Source organism: Seriola dumerili, unplaced genomic scaffold, assembly GCF_002260705.1.
Source record: "Seriola dumerili isolate Sdu_G_001 unplaced genomic scaffold, Sdu_1.0 BDQW01000533.1, whole genome shotgun sequence".
NCBI lineage: Eukaryota > Metazoa > Chordata > Actinopteri > Carangiformes > Carangidae > Seriola > Seriola dumerili.
In genome coordinates this window covers 2,543,305-2,563,144 of record NW_019174788.1, presented here as the reverse complement: position 1 = coordinate 2,563,144, position 19,840 = coordinate 2,543,305, and the positions used below count along the sequence as shown (strand labels likewise).

Sequence of the window (19,840 nt, the reverse complement as noted above, 5' to 3'; positions counted from 1 at the left end):
AATTTGGGATACATAAGTATTTAATGCAATTATACAATTTTTAAACATTATTTTATAGTCACTTTTGCCTTTATTGTATGTACACAGTCGCAGACAGGACACATGGAGAGACAGAAAGTGTTAGACCTACAGTAAAGGTCCCCATCAGTGTTAAATTCAGGGATGTTTTGGTACACATCTTAAACCACTAGGCCACCAAAATGCCAAAATAATCAATAGAAACAAATATGAAGCCATCATTGTTCATAAGATTATTTATAGGTTTATTAATAATATCAAGTTTTTAGGTAGAAAAATGCCATGTTTTTAGCTTAATGTATCGTTGACATTTGAAATTTAGGAAATCCAAAATGGTTCGATCACTTGTTGAATGACAATATTTTTTATTCCATCTTGCTAGATGTCCCAGTAATCCTGCCTGAGTCCTCCTGCCACCTGACCGGGGAAGTTCTGCGGTGTGTTTGCCGAGCTAAGGCATCCCCAAATGCCTTTATAAACTGGACCATTGATGGAAATAACAGTCTTCCATCCTCCTTCCGCTTGGTCTCCACAAATGATACAAATGTAGTCTCTGAGGAAATTAGTGGCCCAGCTAAAGTCCAGACTATTGTATCTTGCACAGCCTGGAACTCACTAGGCAAGGACACCAAAGAGCTGCATAAAGGCAACTTGTCATGTAAGTTACTCAGTGCGAATAACAGCTCGTTTTGTGTGTGTGTGTGTTTGTGCGTGTATGTGTATCATATTAATCAAGCTAATTCCCTTTTACAGCCTCTTTGTCCATTTCATTGTCAATTTCGATGATCCTTGGATCCTTATTGCTGTTTGGATTTGCATTTGTGTTCATTTACAGAAAATATCGCAGAAACAGGTTGGTAGACTTTTCTCCTTCTCATAGATTATGGTTGTGTACAAGAAAAAAGACACAACAGTCTTCAAAGGTAAAGAGAACAATTTCATTGTCAGTCTCAGCACAAATACTTTGTGACAGCTAGGTTATTTTTGGACCCAGATGCAGAAACAGGATACAGGTTGAGGTTGGTATATTAAGAAAAGTTTCAGGAGGGAGTTGAAGGGTGGACAAGGGTGAGGGTGGCGGCACGCTGGCTGTTTGAGGAAGGGGACCAGTTTAGTTTGGAGCGCAAGGCAGAACAGAGGAAATTACTTGAGTGACCAAGTGATTCTCTACCACTGAAGCAGACTTAACAATCTGGCAGTCCTTTAACTGTCGGAGATGAGTTGGTTGCAGTCAGGTGTGTAGAGATACCAGGAGCCAGGAGCAGTAAACCACGCCCATGACACATGTACACCCACATAACAGAGAAACGGTGGAGGAGGAGACACAAGGAAACAGAGGAAAAACTAACACACTGCCAGAGCCGTGACATACTTGGCTTTATGTGTTAATATGGTATTGAGTACGTAGTGAGGAAGCTGAAGAAAAGTGTGAATAGCCTCCTTCTCTCTCTTCCTATTAGATGGCAAGATGAAGACATACAATCAAGTCCATGTGGATCAGAGAGGAACCCTGAGGTGGACAGACTTTCCTGTGTTTATGACAATGTGGAAGAAATGCGTAGACCAACCAGAGCTCAACAGCACAAGAATAATGAAACAGCCCTCCAAAGACGAGGTGGAATACAGCCACTCGCAAAGGTGCAGTGAATGTGACTGATGAAAAAAATGTTCAAAGGTTCACAACAGACCATTATGGAAGTCCTGGAAGGCAAGTATTTTTTTTTTTGGCCAGGATCATTTTCATCTGTGAAAAAGCCAAGTGAAAAATAAATAAATAAATAAAAATAACAAATATATATATATATAAAAAAAATTGCTTGCCTCTCAAGGGTCATTTATACAGATGAAAAAAAAGAAATTTAGAAAATTATCCTGGCAAAAAAAAAAAAAAAAAAGTTTCACTTGCCTTCTGTAGACCATCATTTATTTTAATCATAAATCACATGAAAATACTATACATGGATGAGATTGGGAGCTCACAGAGACTGTGACACATAGATCTAAATTCACAAAATCAAATTTGATTTATAGCTGGATTATATGAATATGGATTGTTTAGTCTCTCCACCATGAGCATCCTTTTTAAGTCTCACATCAGTATTTTTTCTGCTAGTGTGTTTATTGTTCAAACATTTAGAGGTATTGAAATTATACTTTTGACTTCCCACAGGGAGTGGATTGTGATATGGACATATATCTAAACTGCTGATCAGAGGACATCTGCTGCTGCTCGCACACAGTAGGCTCCTTTCAGTAGCTCCCATTTATGTGCATTGCTTAAAACAAATTCATTGTTGACTTGAGCATGGCTAGTTAGATAGATAAATATTCAGACTTAAACATATCATTCATAGCGACTCGAGTTTTGCAAAAGACTTTGAATTACATACACAGAAGTGTCTGTGGCCATTTTAAGTAGAATACAAAGGGAGGCTGTATTTATTTCCTGTTGCAGTGATAAACCATGATAATGTAAATATGCTGAAAGGAAGGAAACCCAATAGTCAAATTGTTCCTAAGCAGCAGAAAACAAATGTACTATGCTAAGGCTATGTAGCTATCCTCCACTCTATTGCTGAAACACAAATTATTTTATAGTAATGATGCCAAGCTGGAATTGAACTCAGAAAACAACCCTAAATTGATCGTCTATTTGGAAATATTTTCTGTTTATCTGAAATTATGACTTACTCTCAGAGCTTGTGGTGTAGGTGTAACCTTGAACAAATGCTGGCTCGTGGCTCAATGGAATCCAAACCTAATAATCTAAGGTTCAGGGTTGATATAGTCAGGAGGAGGTCCTTTATTAACACATCCAACATACAAGTCAGCATGAGCTGCAGTTTTGCATTTTGGTTAATATTAACCAACTGGTGTCAGCTTGTTGCTCAGTATAGAATAGGTAGAGGGGAGTGTGTGACACTGAACTGTGTATGACTCTCTGTTTCCGGCTTATAACATTGTTTATCAGCTTATCTTTGAACTCACAAGTTATAAACTGGTTGTCTTTGATGAAAGGCGGAGACACAGCTGAGCTCTAATTGCATTTTTAAAAGCTGTGACATTTTTGAAAACCACTCCTGCCAGGTAAGTGAATATGATTACCTTATTAATCCTAACTTTGAGATCCTTTTTGCTCTTGATATTCCACATCTGCTGTTTGGAGCTGACAATGGCTGATTTGTTTTGGAACTGGTCTGTGATCAGAATCATGAAAAGCCATTTTCCTAACCAACATTATCCATTCTCATAAAATAGAAAAGTATATTTAAAGATACTGAGTTGACTAGATATATTTGTAGTATATTTACATACATACATACATATTTACATACCTTTTGTAAATAAACATATAACTGCACCAAAATTAATAACTTATATGTTGTCTGGTGATAGCGTATCACCTACAGCATTAGCAGTTATTAAATACCTCTCATTTACTCTGCGATTGATGGCAGATCTGATTATGTTTTAACGCCGAGGCTGACTTCATTCTCTGTTCATTATTAGAAACAAGCTACAAGTTTTTGTTTATTTGGACTACATCATGCATACAGACATCACTGATTTATCAAGTCTGTCATTTCTAACAGTTGGTGTTGGTGTTTGTTCACTTCTCTTTTGTTTAGGGTAGCAATATGGAGCAAATGGTGAAGAGTGAAGTCATTCTCTCGGTTTACATCATTTCCTTCCTGATAGGCCTGCCAACCAACCTCCTCGCTCTCTACGCCTTCAGTATCAAAATCCGCTCCAAGCCACTTCCAACAGACATCCTGCTTCTTAATCTGACTGTCTCTGATCTTCTCTTCTTGATCATCCTTCCTCTCAAGATGTATGAGGCAGCGTCCGGCATGAAGTGGAATCTGCCCAACTTCCTGTGCTCAATCACCTCATTCACCTTCTTCTCCACAATCTACACCAGCTCCTTGTTGCTGATGGCGGTCAGTGTGGTTCGCTACATTGCCATATCTTACCCCATCACCTATCATCAGCTGCACAAACCTGTGTACGCAGTAGTGGTCAGTGCTGTTATTTGGCTAATATCAGCAGCACACTGCAGCATCACTTTCATCACCCAGCACCACCCATCCCTATCCAGCAAAAACTCCAGTTTCTGCTATGAGAACTTCACCAAGACGCAGCTTGACATCCTCCTCCCAGTACGTTTGGAGTTTTTCTTTGTGCTCTGCCTTATACCTCTTCTAGTTTGTGTTTACTGCTACTTGCGCTGCATAATAATCCTGTACAGCCGCCCAAGGATACCCATAATGCAGAAGCAGAAGGCCACTGGCATGGCCTTAGGGACTCTAGCCGTGTTTCTCATTTGTGTGATGCCATACAATGTCTCTCATTTAGTCGGTTACTTCCAGGGTGATAGCCCAAAATGGAGGTACTACACCTTGTTGCTTAGCACCTTCAACACCTGTATTGATCCCATCATCTTCTACTTCTCCTCCTCCGCCTTCCGCTGCACTAGTGAAAAGTCTATTTTCAGGAAGCATGTTTCAGGATTACAGAAGCATGCCACAAGCTCTGGCTAAGAGCAAGATACACTTCCAATGCTATATTTACATATCCAGCTTCATTGTTATTATTTTTTTTATATTGCTGACATTATGCCTTAATGTGTAATACAATACAGATTTCTTTAACAGTTGTTGTAACTTGACCTGTGGCCGTATTTAACAGTTGTTTATGTATTGTTTTTATAAAGCAATGTCTGGGACTGTTCTGCTTTCCATCCCAAACAATGTAGACTGTTTTATGACAAAACCAAGGCAGAGCATGTTTTATGCATATGCAAAATTCCAAATTTTATTATTTTACAGTAGGTTCTCTATTTTTGAATGGGACCTGTGATCCTTTGCACCCTGGACACAGCATTTCCGTTTTTTTTTTTAACGTGGGCCAGCCACTCTTCTGCACTCATGCATTCTGTAGGCACACATGTAGAATATACCTGCAAAACAAAACATAAGTCAGTTATAAAGTGGTATGGGGTTTCAATGGCAAGAGCTTTGTGAGTTTTCTGTTGTATCTAAAGCTTATTGATGTGTGAGTTTGAAAATATATAGATGACATTTTCACGAGTGCGTAACTGAGAGTGCACTAATGCATAACAAACTATAGCAACTTATTTACAAGAATTATTGTCAATAAAATTTCAGGAAAATGACACTGTGTGACATCAGCATATTTGTGCTTTCATCATTTGTTGCTCATGAACAAACAGAAGTGTCGTAAGAAGAAGAATTTCTGTTTGCAATCAGAAAGATATAATCATTTCATGGAACTCTTTTGCACTATGAACAAACCTGCAAAGAAGGTCATGAGCAGTGCAACCCAGCCTAGTATGTAGGACCAAGAAAAGCGCCAGTCACCAAAACGCTTGCCCAGGAAGTTCACTGTCACTCCAGTGTAAATGGCCATTGCAAGCAGGACAAAGAGAGCTGGCATGTGGGCAAAGAGTGGCACATATTAAAATGAATATCCATGATGGTAAAGGTCATTTCAGTTGAAGATTAGTTTGCACAGTATCTATGGCAAGCCTTGGAAACTTTGTCCGAGAGTTACATGGTATGCAAATCATTGCAAATGTGATGTTGAAAACAAAACTACGATGACTTTTTTTCCTCTTTTTTTTTTTTGTGGTTACTGTAACTGTGACTCACTTGAAACAAAGAACATGATCCCAGCAGCAAATGAGCGGTTGAACCTCTCAAAGGCTGAAAAGTGGGCAAAGGAGAGGATTCCTGCAATGATGCCAGCAAAGCATGACATGGCAGAGAGGATCATGAAAGCACGAGTGGCATTCCAGTAGGCTGAGGAGGAGTAAAGCAAGAGAAAGAAAAAACATTATAAAGACATGCATAAGATATATTTGAAAATTATAAATCATTCCATCTGATATGAACATTTTCATTCTAAAACACACTCAGTGCCATTTCAAAACTTGCTGGGAATGAATCTAAACACCTTAAACATGAACATTTTGTTCCTCATAACATTTTACATTTTTAGATTTCAAAGGAACTTCTCTAAATTTGAAACCAATACTGTTTATCTGGCAGCAGTAGCAGCAACAACAGTTACTGTACCAATAATATTTTACATGTAAAGCATTGGTTTTATGTGTTTAATGCAGTGCTACAAGTAGCCACCACTGTACTCAGTAGCTACCCAGACAAGCTGATAAATTCAGCTGCTTGAGAATTTTCCATTCAGACTGTATGACAGCATTGCACATCCTGTGTATTCTGTACGCCTCCATTTTAAATGTCATGACACTTAGGCCTATTCTTGCACAGCGTGAAATAATCAAGGAGGAAGTTCAGAAAGTTAATATAACACAGGTTAACACAATGATAACGTACATTATATTGCAATATTTTTGTTGTTAGCCGCACTGCTTGTGTGGCTCAGCTGATTCCAATGTCGGTCAGTGAGTTAGTCAGTCCAACCTTTTAGTCCAGACTGAAATATCTCAGAAACTATAAGATACACTGGCCACAAAAGTTTCTACAGAAATTCATGGTTTCCAAATGACATATCCTAATGACTTTGGTTATCCACTGTTGTTTTCTCTAGTGGTGCCATGAGGTTGACATTTTTGGTTTTGAGTGAAACATCTCAACATCTGTTGGATGGATTGCCATGAAATTTGCTTCAGACCTTCATGAATTCTAATAACTTGGGCGATCTCACGACTTTTCATCTATTTATATTTATTTGTCAATTTCTTTGGTTTATGAGCAAATACCTTCAAAACAAATAGCCTAACACATGCCCCATTGTCCTGCTCTTTACCTTTGTGTTTGTGCTATTTGCAGCTTTTAGTATGGTGACATGCTAAACCAGGTTGGTGAACATGGTAAACATTAGGCTATATATTCCTTAGCATTAACATGTTAGCATTGTTACTGTGACCATGTTAGCATGCTGACATTAGCATTTAGCTCAAAGCATCAGTGTGCCTAAGTACAGACTCAAATAGCTGTTAGCATGACTGTAGCCTCTTATTCTTAAATGAGAGATGTGTATATTTTTTTTACACCATTGTTACTATTGCTCTAGTCTGTTAGTATGGCAGCCACGTGCTATGAGAGTCACCTAGAAATTCTTATTATTGTTCCACAAAAGTAAGGACAATTATTATTGTATGCAAATGTGTAGACCTGGACTCTTGCTGTGCATCAGGGAGATCCGATGGGAAATTTTTTAAGGGTCCAAGAAGATATTTTCCCACTTACCAATGCTGTCAGTCTGCATGTAGCACTTGCCAGACATGCAGTACCTCCACAGGCCCTGATGGGCAAAGCTGCCAGACAGACGGTACTGCATCCAGTAGTCTGTGGCTGTAGAGACCACCAACAAGATGTTCCCCACGATGGCACAAAAGAGGCCCCCTCCCATGAAGCTGTACATCATGAGTGACACTATGACAGCGGTTAAGGCTTTATGCACTGTGCAAAAAGAAAATAAGAAGACTCAGTGGTGAACTTGTAGCAATGATGTTAAAATTTTTCAAAGAAGAGGTTTGAATGTTCATTCAGTAGGAAAAGGGTTGAGGAAACAGAAATGGTTTGAAGGTGTAGATGCAAAGACAGGAAGCAAGCCTGACATATGTAGAAGCTGTCAAATGTAGTCAGTGATGTTGGTAACCACAGGTTGGGGCTTATCTTTAATAATAATTTAAGATAGCATTAGGGCACTGTGATTTAAGTATCTGATGAAGGGAAGACATTCACTTATATTTCCCATTTAGATTTACTAAGCAAGGCTGGGGGCTTGAACCACCATTGTTTCTGGCAAACACCATCTTCACTAGCCATTACTTGACCTAAAGGAAACAGCGCTGAATTTATACCACTGCATTTACTCAAAGGCATAAGCGACCCATTCCTGTAGACTATCTGTGAGTGTGCAAAGTTATCAACTGTCATATCAGCTATATTTGTCCTATGAATACTGGGCCTTCTCTATTCTACTAGCAGCAACATTTGCAGTTCCTCATTCTTGCCTGAAGACACATGGGGATGTTGGAACTAGTCTATCTATGAATGCATTTCAATTTGTCTTGACTGCACAGTTAGCTGTAACAACAAAGCAAAGAACTTGCCATGAGAGTTGCTGGCATGGAGTAATTATACCAACCACAATATAGTCAGGTCATAGGAACCTCAGCTCTCTTTGTTTGAACATGCTTTTTTTATATACACACTACTGCACAAGCCACAAATGTGCATACTTCCTACACTAACTATACAAAACTGAAATGAGAAAATTGCCCAAGAGCACCGCAGTCAGCTCACACACAACTCACAATGCTGTGAGTGACGCTGATGACTGATACAAACGAAGCCTAGAATTAGATATTTAACAAACAAGGACAATGACATCAGCTTAAATGAAAACGAATAGGACCATTTCTTTCGTAAATTAGTCAGACCCCTTGAAGATAAATGCATATTGACAGCTTCAATCCTGTTGTCCTGTGTGGCTTCTGAGTTTGATAAGTGATGTGAAGAAATCAGCATTTCAAAGCAGAAGACGTCAGACATCTGTGTCAGTCGTGTCAGTTTTGCTCTAAGCTATCAGAGACAACATACATCATCATCCACACTCTTGGCTTGAGGGTCTGAATACCATAGATTTATCTGTATCCGTGAATGGAACCAGATCATTCTTTTATCTCAAGATCGACATGAAATCCTTAGAAACGTATCATTAAGTAAAAACAACCTATGTGTAATACTGAAAATGGATATTCTGAAAAACAACAAAAAAAAAATCTATCAAACATGCATTACAAAATATTCACATTGAATGTAAATGATTTGAGCTAAAATCCTGAAAGCTTGTAGCTGTCACATCGTGAAGGCCCTCTTTCTCCACCTGTGAGACATATTGAGACTCATTGGTTAGCATGCCATGGTATGCTTTCTACGTTGTTATTTTTACTTCCTATTTCTATCAGCCATTAACAAAAGACCCGACGTCATCTTACCTGAATTCCTCAGGATATATTAACCCTCTTAAGTGTCAGCCTCTCCTCAGGGAAAGAGTGAGAGAGAGTGCAAGCCAGGAGTGAGCAAATGTCAAAGAGGAAGCCCTAGGCTGAATTCCAAAAAGTTATCCCCTCCACTTTTCTGTTGATGGAGGCAAAATCCTTTAAAACAATCAGCACAGAACAAATGCACTTGAGCTGGTGGGCCAAAGGCCACGTGACTCTTCCACATTGAACTACATGGGAGTATTTTGGGGGTCAGGGGAAAGGGGAGGGGTGATGGTGCTGGGGGATGGGGGAGGGTCTGGGATGCGAGGCCGCTGCACCGCAGTCCTTGTCTGTTGTTCTATTAGGCGTTCTGGAACTGTGGATGTGCAAAGGCTTGCAGTACTGCTGTGGTCAATGGAACATGCTGAAGTGCACACTTTCTTTCAGGGCAGCCGGGGTGTGGTCATGGGGACACATACACGCTTAGAACAGACACATGACCCCAGAGCTGCTTAATAAAAATGAAACACCGCATTCAGAGGGTGCTATAAATGTTAACCATGAATATGTAATCATATTGTGGAAACACTGCACCGACAGTAAAAGGCTGACCAATATATCACAGAAACAATAACATTAAGCATACCTGTTAAATCTAATGGAGTCCAATACAACAACTCAGCCATAAAGTCTACCTTCACAAAGACAATAGTCTTTTGTTTTTATTGACACTGTCAGAGAGCTATTATACTGATTTCACTATTTGTTTTTGTTTTTTTATTGAGGTTGTAGTTTGCTGAAGTGTTGAACTGGGTTGCACTATATGGTGTAAGTGTAGCTAATAAATTAGCGAGGGACTGTAATTCTCCTGGCGTGCACACCGGGTCTAAATAGTCACAGCTTCTACCTTGGATGGATTATTTAAGAAAAGAATCAAGTAATAGCAGTAGATCTGATTACACATATGATTTCACCTCGGGCGGTCTGTGTTTATATTCAGGGACCTCTGCCTTCTGGGAGCTGCAATTCTATCTGCAACTATTTGCCTAATTGAAGGGATTTTTTTAAAGAATTACATTTATTTAATAATCCAATACAAACTGCCTTTAGCACAAAGATTGCTAAAGATAAACATAAGAATAGAGATGAAAGATTAAACGTTTATTTCCATTGTGGATGCAGGAAAAAAATGATTTAAATATTCTGACAATCTTTTTGTCTTGTATGTCAAAATGAACTCAGTCCTTAAACTGCACACAGCTATTGATGTGTTTATCTTGTACTAACACTCTAACAGCAAGTAAGTGTTTTGTGGTTAACACATAACTCTTCAGTATAATTTTATCTCCATTGTTATCTACAGTTCATTCACCACAATTTTCGTAAGAAATAAAACCAAACTCAAATGTGGTCTACGTCTCATGTCTGCATTGTCTGCTCAGGTAGAGCTAACACCTACACTTGCCTGTGATTAGTGCAAAACAATCAGAATATAAACAGGAGCACTAGCAACAAGGCACTAGCACCCAGTAAATCTAACAGACAATCCATGTGCCACAAATGAAATAAAATACCAAAATAAATGATATGTTGACCTAAATTATATGGTTATGGTAATGTGTATAAATGTATAGTGTGGAATTGCTTCTTAAGGGCTCTGAAAAAGGTTTCAATGGTTATTATTAAGTTTTTGCTCTTTGATCTAATGAGAACTAATGTCAGGATCCTCCACTTTAGTTGCCTGCAGCAGTGTCCAGGTAGTGTTGGCCTGATGTTGGATGTGGATCAATCACACAGTCACCCAACCACCGCCAAGCACGGTGTGTATGGTAGAGCCCTGGGCAGACAGAGAGAGAGAGATGGGCATGATAGTGTATAAATCATAAATCAAAAATTCCCTTAAAACAACCATCAGTTACTTTATGACCTTTACTGACCTTTACTGACCTCCATCAGCGACCAATAAAAAGCGTCTTGCACCCTGTAAAATATTGCATAGTCAGTAGAGCATTCATAACTCGTCATGATTGGGGACCATACTGCACTGTTCACACATTCAGCCCCTTTTCCTCATGGATGTGTTACATGATGAGAAACATATAATGGGATTGTGTTAAATGTAGAGAGATTTACAAAAGACTGAGAAGCTCTGATGATGCAGATGTACTTCACGCTGACCACGATTGCTGTTGCCCAAACAGATCAGAGAAATGTTCTAGGTCAGACCTGCAGGCGACTGTTTCCTCTGGGAGGAAGCAGAAGTGGTCTCAGGTTTGTCTGCCTGCAAACCATGTGAACAACGTGATCGAAAAGGGCTGACCTGAAGCACAAATGGCTGTCTCACCCGAGGTAGGACATTAGAGCATGTTGAATTGTCACATGAATTATGTTCATTTAGGTCTGTATTTGAGTGTGGAAACAGGCAATGAGTGTTACTTAAAAATCTTATGAACTTATTTAACTCCCTGTTGTAATGACCCTGCCCAGGGCGTTGACCGATGTGAAATGTAAAATATTTTCACATTTGTGCTCTTCGGGTAAGAGCTGTGAGAAGTCCACCCTTCATATTTTTCCACAGGAAGCAGCTAGCTGGTTGCTTACCATCAGTGACACCAAACTGAGCCGCTGTCGTGCACATAGAGATGGGACAGACATCTGACACCGCTGCCTGACGTGGAGACTCGGGTGATGCAGTTGCAGGACTAACAAAAGTGTAACTGTTGTCTTTTTCTTTTTTTTCCTTCTGTTTTACACACAAGATCAACATTTTTGTGCAAACTATAGATAATAATAAATCCACAATGTCACTTTCCGCAATTAGCATACGGCCTTCCTCTTCTCATCATAGCAGGTGAACTTTCTCAAAGCGCGGGCTGAGCATGGTGTGTGTGTATTTTGTAACTGACCAGAATTCAATATGTAACCTTGTTTTGTTGCAACTTTACTTTTAGTTGCAGTCTGTAGGGTTGTAGACTCCTACTGGTATTTCTATAAAATGGTTGCATTAAAATACCAATCAGTTTGTGAGTGATAGCAGACGAGTCCTGTGTTTTTAATGTTTGAGAGTGAGATTATTTTATATTTGGATCAGGGGTTGAGTCTTTCACACGTTAATGCTGATTTATATTTTATACAACCTTGTAACTTCCTTTCATTCAGTTAAGCGTTTAACTGATATTAATATTGGTAAAAGCTGATCAAGGGATGAAGAAATGAGACACTCAACAGCACCATCTACTGCACAGACAGAAAACATCAGTTTATATTTAAACTATAAACGTTAAAATGTGTTTCCTCAAAACAAAATTAGACTGCCTACATCAGGGTTGAACACTGACTCAGTGTTTTCAGGCTGGCAAGCTGTTCTCCTCAGTGTGTGACCTCACCTTAAAGCCAAATACTTGTCCATGATCCTTTGCTTAGGCATCAAACATTATTGTTGGAGGCGTCACTCAACATTTTCCTTCTTTGTGTTGTTCATCACCTCTTCAACTCTGCACTTCTCAAAGAAGAGGTGAGGGAAAGGGAGGAGCTGCTGAGACACAGGAGCTGCTCATTTCAAAGGAAAACCTGTCAACACCTCCCTCTGCACGCTTCCCACTGACTCGCATCGCTGATTTAGCTGCTGATTTAGTTGCTAGGTATGTGTTTCTTGTGCAGCCACGAACAGAGAGGAAGCTGATCAAACCTCAAGCAAATAAGAGAGAATGATAGGCACACACACACAGCATGAGGATTATGACAGCAGCAACAACAGCATATGCTCCTCGGGAAAACAAAACATCTGGCATCCTTATAAATGCTTTGTCTCTGTAGCTTATCTCAAAGCTTGAAATTTGTAAACATTTTCAAGAAATTATTTTTCCAGGAGAGAATACCTTGAGTAACAAGGAAGCGAGGCCCTCTGGGAAAGCCCGGGGTAATGATCAGGTCATGATCTGTTCTGAGGGAAAGCGTAAACATAAGAAAAGAGTCCTTATTGGTTTACAGTTGATACAGTGTTTTCTGCACCCACTGCTTTTTCCATGTGTGAACCAAACCAGTACTTCCACTTTGTCTGATGCATCATGCAGCAAGCCCAAAACAGTTTATACAGCATGTAGTCCTGAAGGCAATGAAGTGTCAGAGATTGTACTAAAGAGTAACCACAGCATGAGAATGATGTAAAATGGAGATGACATTAAATAACACAAATAAATATAAAGGTGACAGAACATCTCCCCCAAGTCATGCTCAATGTTAACTGGTAATAAGAAAATGTAGCCGACACAGCCCTGTGTTTCTGTACCGTAACAACACAAAACCAAACCAAACAAAAGACGTCCCATCTCCCCAGTGTCGCACACTTGTATCACTAGACCGTAACAAAACAGACTAATAAACCAAACACCTTCCACCTCCCCCAGTGGACGGCACTGACTCCCAGCGTTCCCACCTCTCTCTGCCACTCACCTTTTCACTGCCCTGGAACCTAAAAGATGAGATGCCGTGTTTAAAACGCATAAAACCTACTGCTAGTGGGTAATCTCTATCATTTCTCCTTATCGATAACCTGTGTTCACTTACTCTCCTTGATAAAGTACTTTTTCCCAGCATGAGGATGAGTAAAATTGTTACCTTTGATCATATTATTGCACTGAGCACATCCTTTGCATTGATAGCATCCATTTGGAAGAGGTTTGAACAAGGCCTATGTACTTTTTTCCCTGATATATGTTAGCATGTACCAGGATATCTCTGAGATTATTTCCGCTTCGTAGACTATGAATGGCGGTGCTTTCAAATCCATAGATATTGCTGGATCTGATGATAATATGTGCTGGTGTTTTTTAATAACCGAGCCCAGTCTGTGAGGCATTTCTTTTTCTGCAGGGGATTCTTTTGTAAACAATTCATTTCCTGATTTCTGTAAGGCCATACGATATGCTTCCTCCACACAATCAGATGGTTGACCCCGCTCTGGAAACCTTTGATTCATATCTACCAATTTGTCAATAAAATAAGGGATTTTATTGATGTGGTGTGACAAATTCATCCGAGTCTGAAAAACTGATTTTTGATAGACCCCGTGTGATGGAAACAATTTCGATCTGTGCGTTTTGTTTTTGAAAGAACCCACGTTGAGAAAGGGCTGATTTTCATTCAATAGATAATAATTCTGGTAAATAATCTTGTATACTGTTTATGTATTATCCCACTTGTTTACACATATGTGAAATATAATATGACAGCACACAGTCAATATTAAGAGACACTCATGTGAGAGTCTACACGTGTACACATATGATGGGTGCAGCATGATCTCTTTTTAACATCCTGGTTGTAAGAAGTGTGTAAAATATTTCTGATGAAGATGTAGAGGGAGAGAAACGTTAAGGATGAGCATTAAATAATGTTGCTGACCGAGAGCAGTGTGTGGGAGGACGGTGGTCACAGCTTCTCTTATAAACGTGCGAGTGTTTTAGTGTTTTGACTGATTTTCAGACTATGGAAGAGATTTCAGGGCGTAGTCTGTTTTACATTTTATAAAGTAAATATTCAAATTGTTAATTACCTCTCTAAAATAACTATAAATGGAAGCAGAAATTAAATTACATTGATCAATATTTTGATCATGAAGAGCAAAAAGGAGTTTGTGTGCCATGATGTACTGAGTGACTTGGGACATGAAATCAATACAGTTAGTTACAGTTGTGTTATTGAGAACTTGTAAAGCTTTCCTTAAGAACAAGGTAAATAAATGTACAGACATCACTTTTATATTTATTATCAATAAATATTGTAACAAAGCGGAGATCAGTTTACGGCATTCATCTTCGTTTTACTTAAAATCACGATAAAAATATAGAAAATCCCAGATTAAAATAAAACATAAACAATAAAGAATGCTATACAAAAGTAATATACACATTAAAGAAAATTTTGGAGTTTAGACAGTTGTAGCGACTCTGACAGGCGGCGGAGGGACGAATGTGGGGAGAGCCCCTGATCTTTCAGAGGGAGTCTGAAAAAAAAAACAAAAAAACAGGCACAAACCAATTTATTTACTGCAAATCAAGAAAAGAAGCAATCTTCCACTTAGAAAGGTTTTTACTAGAAAGACTACCTGCTGCAATCTGTTGTAGTCAGGAGGAGACTTCAGCCCTCCTGTCAGCAGGTTGTGAGGAGCTGGATCTGATTGGGTTGCTATTGCCTGTTGAGTGAGAAGAAAGAAGCTCAAACAAAGTGACAGATGCATAATTCATTGTGGAACACGTTAAGTGAATGACTTCACACTGTATCTGATGCATGGTATGAAGAGTATGGTACACAACTGTAACTATATCATCTGCTGGTGTTGAAGTTACCCAGATAAATTCCTTAACATTGATCACTGATTCTAACCTTCTCAACGGCTCTGGACACTGGATATCTTGTCTGCCGACCTACAAAACAGAGAAAAAAGTCAAAATGATTTATCACAGAATGTAAAGAAAATAAGTCACCGTGTTTAAAAAGGGTTCACATACTTTTGTTCTTGTTGCAGTAGACACAGAGGTAGATGAGGCCAGCCAGCAGGAGCAGGAAGAGAAGGCTGCAGGGGATTCCAGCTGCGATGCCAGCAATGGCGGGACCACTCAGCCCTTCACCTAGTCTCAACGGGACAGACAGCGACCAATGATTTTACAACTGTAGCATCATCCCTCACCCTGTAATAAGAATTGTGATGCTTAAACACAATCACTAACAATTTACCATACCTGGACCAATTCTATGGACCTCAGACGGCTCTCCTTCAGTCATACGAGCTCTGGGGATGACCCGAAACCGGTACGTCAAGTTGGGATCGAGGACAAAGATGTCCGTGCTACGGGCAGAGCCAGGTTTCCACTGGATGGTGCGATATTTGTCTGAGGTGCCTCTAGTTTGAGTACGATTCCCGCTCAGGAGGTCTGGTCCTTTCATTTGGATGTCAAACCCTTTGCAAAAGCACAAGAAATGTTAACAGCATCAAAGTTGACCAAACCCAGAGAGCGGTGCCAGATGTCAAGATGTCACTGATTGATGTTACAGGCCTGTTTTGCTGTTATTCTATGTACATGCAAACAGAGAGAGAAAGAGACAAAACAAAAACTGACATTTGCTTTTCACCGTACTTTTGTTCTTAAAATATCTTTCCCCAAACACTGAGCGCTGCTCACACATGATATAATATTTACACCCCTATCTTCTAGGTACAGTTTCTGTTTTCAACACCGTGGTGGCATTCTTCCCAAAGCAAATCTGCTGACGTTATTGCTTTACCTGTAACAACAGAGGTAGGAGGGACCTCCCAGGTCAACGTGACGATGGTTCCTTCGTGATTAGGGAACAAACTGGAATCTGAGATCGACGGCCCTGGAGAGAGAGAGAGAGAGAGAGAGAGAGAGAGAGAGAGAGAGAGAGATTGTGAACGAGTGGGGAGATCAAGAGGACAGGCGAGGGGGGTGGAGGGTATACCAAGACTGGAGAGCTTTGTTTAAAAGGGAAAGAGCAATCTTGGGTATTACTTAGCTCTCTGTCTGAGGGTAATGTTAGTAGCACTCCAAATCAGAAGCTGAAGGCAACAAAATCCTTACAGTATTTAAAGAGAAGGACAACACACTGTACCATATGGCAGTGGCGGAAGAAGTTACGTAAAAGGAGAAAAGTCTAACATGAAAAGTAAAAGTGCTCACACTGAAGTAAGGCTGTAACTTACAATTATTTAGTGAGCTGTTGTTCATTTTTTTATCTAATCAATTCAATGTTTGGTCTACAAAATTTCCTGTGAAAAATACAGATCTCAAATTTGCGTTCACTCAAGGTGTTGATAAATTTCTGTCGATTTACTACTTAACTAACTTGAGGTCCTCTGTCCTGTAGTCACACTTCAGGTTACTATGAGCAGAACAAAAATATCAAAACTGCTTAGACCGTTTCATTTAAGCGCATGTTTGAGGCCTAAAGACACGATTCAATATTTCACAAAACAACAAAGATCCAAAACAAATTTGTGTTGTGTCAGAACCTTTTTCTAACCTCATCATTCATCTCAAGACCCATCACATTGATCTTGATTTATCTTGTGACTCTTGGAGGGGCCCAAACCCAAGACTGGGAACCACTTAACAAAACTATGTTAGTTAAGTAGTTAAAAGTAGCTCCACCTCAGGCAGCTGCAACAGTAAAATGCTACTTACACATTTCTGTATAAGTCTAATAATATAATAACATCTCAGTCTATTTTTCTGCAGAACAAGTGCTTTTACTCTTGGTACTTGCAGTACATTTTGCTGATAATAGCTCTGTTCTTTTACTTAAGTTTGAGGGCTGATACTGTAAATGCAGTACAGTAAGTAATATTTCCCTCTGAAATGTAGAAGAGTTACACAAGATGAACATAATCAATGGACAAGTACCTTAAAATAGTATGTAACAGCAGTACTGGAGTAAGTACCTGGTTCCTGTCCTGCTGAGATAAACAACACTATACCTCGTAACTGTATTTTCCGTCTCTGGGTGCCCAGTGGGTTGCGGCAGGTGCACATGTAGTTTTGCAGGAGAAAGTTGCTGACATTGTAACTGCGAATCTTGAGCTGTGTGGTGTCACTGCTGATCTGGTAAGTTGTCCCGCTGGTGACAGCCTCGCTGCCTTTGGACCATGACACCACAGCCTCAGGCGAAGCCGCACTGACACAGTGGATTGCGACCACTATTTTGCCCTCAGAGTCAACTGTGGTTCCCACAGTTGGGAGGAACTCCATTGGACTACCTGAGGAAGATGAGGATTGGCAGAGGTTTTAATTTTTTGAACAACCGTTTGATCATTTACAAATCCTCAACTGATAAATCAATGAAACTTCTGAAACTTACGTGCAGTAACGTTGCACTGATTTTCTTCAACTGGGTGGACTAACATACATGTGACAGTATTGCCGTTCAAGTTATCTGAGGCAGCGACGGTCAGGTTGAAGTCCCCTGCTCCACTGCTCGTGTTGCTTAGTGCTGGGAAAGACAGCTGGGCCTGTGGGGTTCCCCCCGACCACCGACAGCGATACTGCAGGTCGGCGTTCCCATTCGCCGACTGTACAGAGCATGTCGGGCTGCCCGGCGGCTTCTCTGTTCACCGAGGAAATTGACTGAAAGCTTAGTTATTTGTGTTTGGGTCCATATTTACATAAAGCTAAACAAACATGAACAATGTCGGGTGAGAAGCTTGTGAGAAGATTTTGTAATCTTATAAGATCTCCTGAAAACATTGAAACATCACAAACTATATAAGAATTTTAAAACTTTCTGGTTCTTTAAATCAGATTGAGAATAATTTAACACAAATTACTATAATATGGACACATGGAAAATGCTGAATCCTACTACACAGACACACTGAAAAGATAAAACTCATGCCATAAATACCATAAATATTTAAAATCATGCTCTTCTGGCGCCGTTCATTTGTCTGCTCATTGACCAGAGTGCACGTGTAAACGCCGCCTTGACTGGTCTGTACGTTTGTTAGATTTAGGACTCCTTCACGGGAATCAGAAAGGGTTTGACCACCAAATTCCCACTCAGCTGTCGGCTGCGGGAATCCCTCAGCCTGGCAGGAGAGGCTCAGAGAGTCCCCTAGTACATAGAAAGACTGGGATGGACGGGCCTCAAGTACAGGCTCATCTGGTCCATCTATAACAAAAAGAATAGAGAGGAGAGTTATAGGAAAATGAAAGGATACAAACAGACACTCAGGATGGATGCAGTGAAGACATTTCAATCAGTGTTGTTAAACTTACACAGCACCGTGACATTCATGTGAGCCTGCACGTGGTTGAAAGGGTTCGTCAGCGACACTGTGTACCGCCCCGTGTCGTTTCGGTTTGGTTTGAGGATCACGACGCTCCTTTGCTCCACCAAGTAGTGCGAGCTGGTTTTTATCTCTCTGCCACTGAAGAGCCACATTTGATGCTCAACCACTCCTTGCGAAAAGCTATATTGCAGGGTGAACCGGTCAGTTCCCTCTTTGACAAAATCAGGCTGCATGCTCAGAGTCACATTCTGGATCTCTTCTGTGAAAGAAAAGGTGAAGAGATGGTGGAACAGGAGGATTAAGTATTTAAGTCATGAAGGTTATTATACCCATTTTCTTGCTTTCACATTTCACAGTGCAGAGGCAACCACCTATTAGCAGGCGCATAGCTGGGAAGGAGTTTAGGTTTAGCATAATCCAGAAACAGTGATTGAACCACGGTCCTGTAGAGATGTAGTCGCCCTCCACCACCCCGCTGCCGAAAAATATATTTCATGCATTTTTTATATATTAAATGGCATATACAGTCATTAGATATTGAATTGTTGCAGTACGTGTGTGGTTTGACTCAAATAATTTTTCATGGCTGTCCATCTTTACTTGAGGTAACTGCTTTTGTAAACACAACCAGTTGCTTGAGATTATAGAAGATTTTCGATAGCAGGTTTTAAAATCTACTACAGAAGATCCCAATGTTGCCAGATTCCCTATTTTTAAAAGTGAATATAAACTGTAGAACAAGTATACAAAACCTAGTGATTGCGACGTGATTACAACACCACATTTCCAAATCAGAGCTCAGTCAGGTACTCACCAAATACTGTCAGAGTGAATTTTATCACAGCTATACCCAGTCCAGACTTTGTCATTTCAACAGTGTAGTTACTGGTGGAGCTGAGAGGCACATTTACAAAGGTAAGGGATCCATTTTGCTCAATCCTCAGCACCTCCCTGTTGGCTATGTCTGGGGGAGCACTGGAGCCAATAGTCCATGTGACGACAGGTAAATTCTCCTTAAACCA

General features: G+C 40.0%; 3 protein-coding genes across 4 annotated transcripts; 1 reads left to right on the top strand and 2 right to left on the bottom strand.

Moving 5' to 3' along the window:
* Nucleotides 1-1,362: 1,362 nt before the first annotated feature.
* On the top strand, nt 1,363-5,183 carry LOC111235753 (free fatty acid receptor 2-like). 2 transcript variants are annotated; one of them, XM_022764281.1, is made up of 4 exons: nt 1,363-1,656; nt 2,189-2,257; nt 3,037-3,105; nt 3,648-5,183. In XM_022764281.1, exon 4 carries the CDS (start codon nt 3,657-3,659, stop codon nt 4,557-4,559), a length of 903 nt encoding a protein of 300 aa, XP_022620002.1. In that variant the 5' UTR covers nt 1,363-1,656; nt 2,189-2,257; nt 3,037-3,105; nt 3,648-3,656; the 3' UTR covers nt 4,560-5,183. The 2 variants fall into 2 exon arrangements, with proteins under 2 accessions (XP_022620002.1, XP_022620001.1); XM_022764280.1 differs by lacking the exon at nt 3,037-3,105.
* LOC111235754 (lens fiber membrane intrinsic protein-like) lies at nt 4,917-9,064 on the bottom strand. Its single transcript, XM_022764282.1, has 5 exons — nt 9,026-9,064; nt 7,269-7,481; nt 5,691-5,840; nt 5,334-5,468; nt 4,917-4,978 (listed from the first exon to the last, which is right to left on the bottom strand). Exons 2-5 carry the CDS (start codon nt 7,444-7,446, stop codon nt 4,917-4,919), a joined length of 525 nt encoding a protein of 174 aa, XP_022620003.1. The 5' UTR covers nt 7,447-7,481; nt 9,026-9,064.
* Nucleotides 9,065-14,809: 5,745 nt separating this feature from the next.
* vsig10l (V-set and immunoglobulin domain containing 10 like) lies at nt 14,810-19,804 on the bottom strand (the record flags this gene model as incomplete). Its single annotated transcript, XM_022764364.1, has 11 exons — nt 14,810-15,017; nt 15,120-15,206; nt 15,398-15,438; nt 15,523-15,642; nt 15,754-15,972; nt 16,298-16,390; nt 17,508-17,786; nt 17,888-18,133; nt 18,431-18,697; nt 18,805-19,077; nt 19,633-19,804. Coding segments are annotated over 11 exons (1,872 nt in total), but the record flags the coding sequence as incomplete, so codon positions are not given.
* Nucleotides 19,805-19,840: the final 36 nt, after the last annotated feature.

Excerpts from the sequence above, each read along its gene's own strand:
- LOC111235753 (XM_022764280.1), top strand. The coding sequence starts at position 3,657 with ATGGAGCAAATGGTGAAGAGTGAAGTCATTCTCTCGGTTTACATCATT.
- LOC111235754 (XM_022764282.1), bottom strand. The coding sequence starts at position 7,446 with ATGATGTACAGCTTCATGGGAGGGGGCCTCTTTTGTGCCATCGTGGGG. Across the intron at positions 5,841-7,268 it reads CATGCAGACTGACAGCATTG|CCTACTGGAATGCCACTCGT; the intron begins GTAAGTGGGAAA and ends ACTCCTCCTCAG. Across the intron at positions 4,979-5,333 it reads GCTCATGACCTTCTTTGCAG|GTATATTCTACATGTGTGCC; the intron begins GTTTGTTCATAG and ends TTTGTTTTGCAG.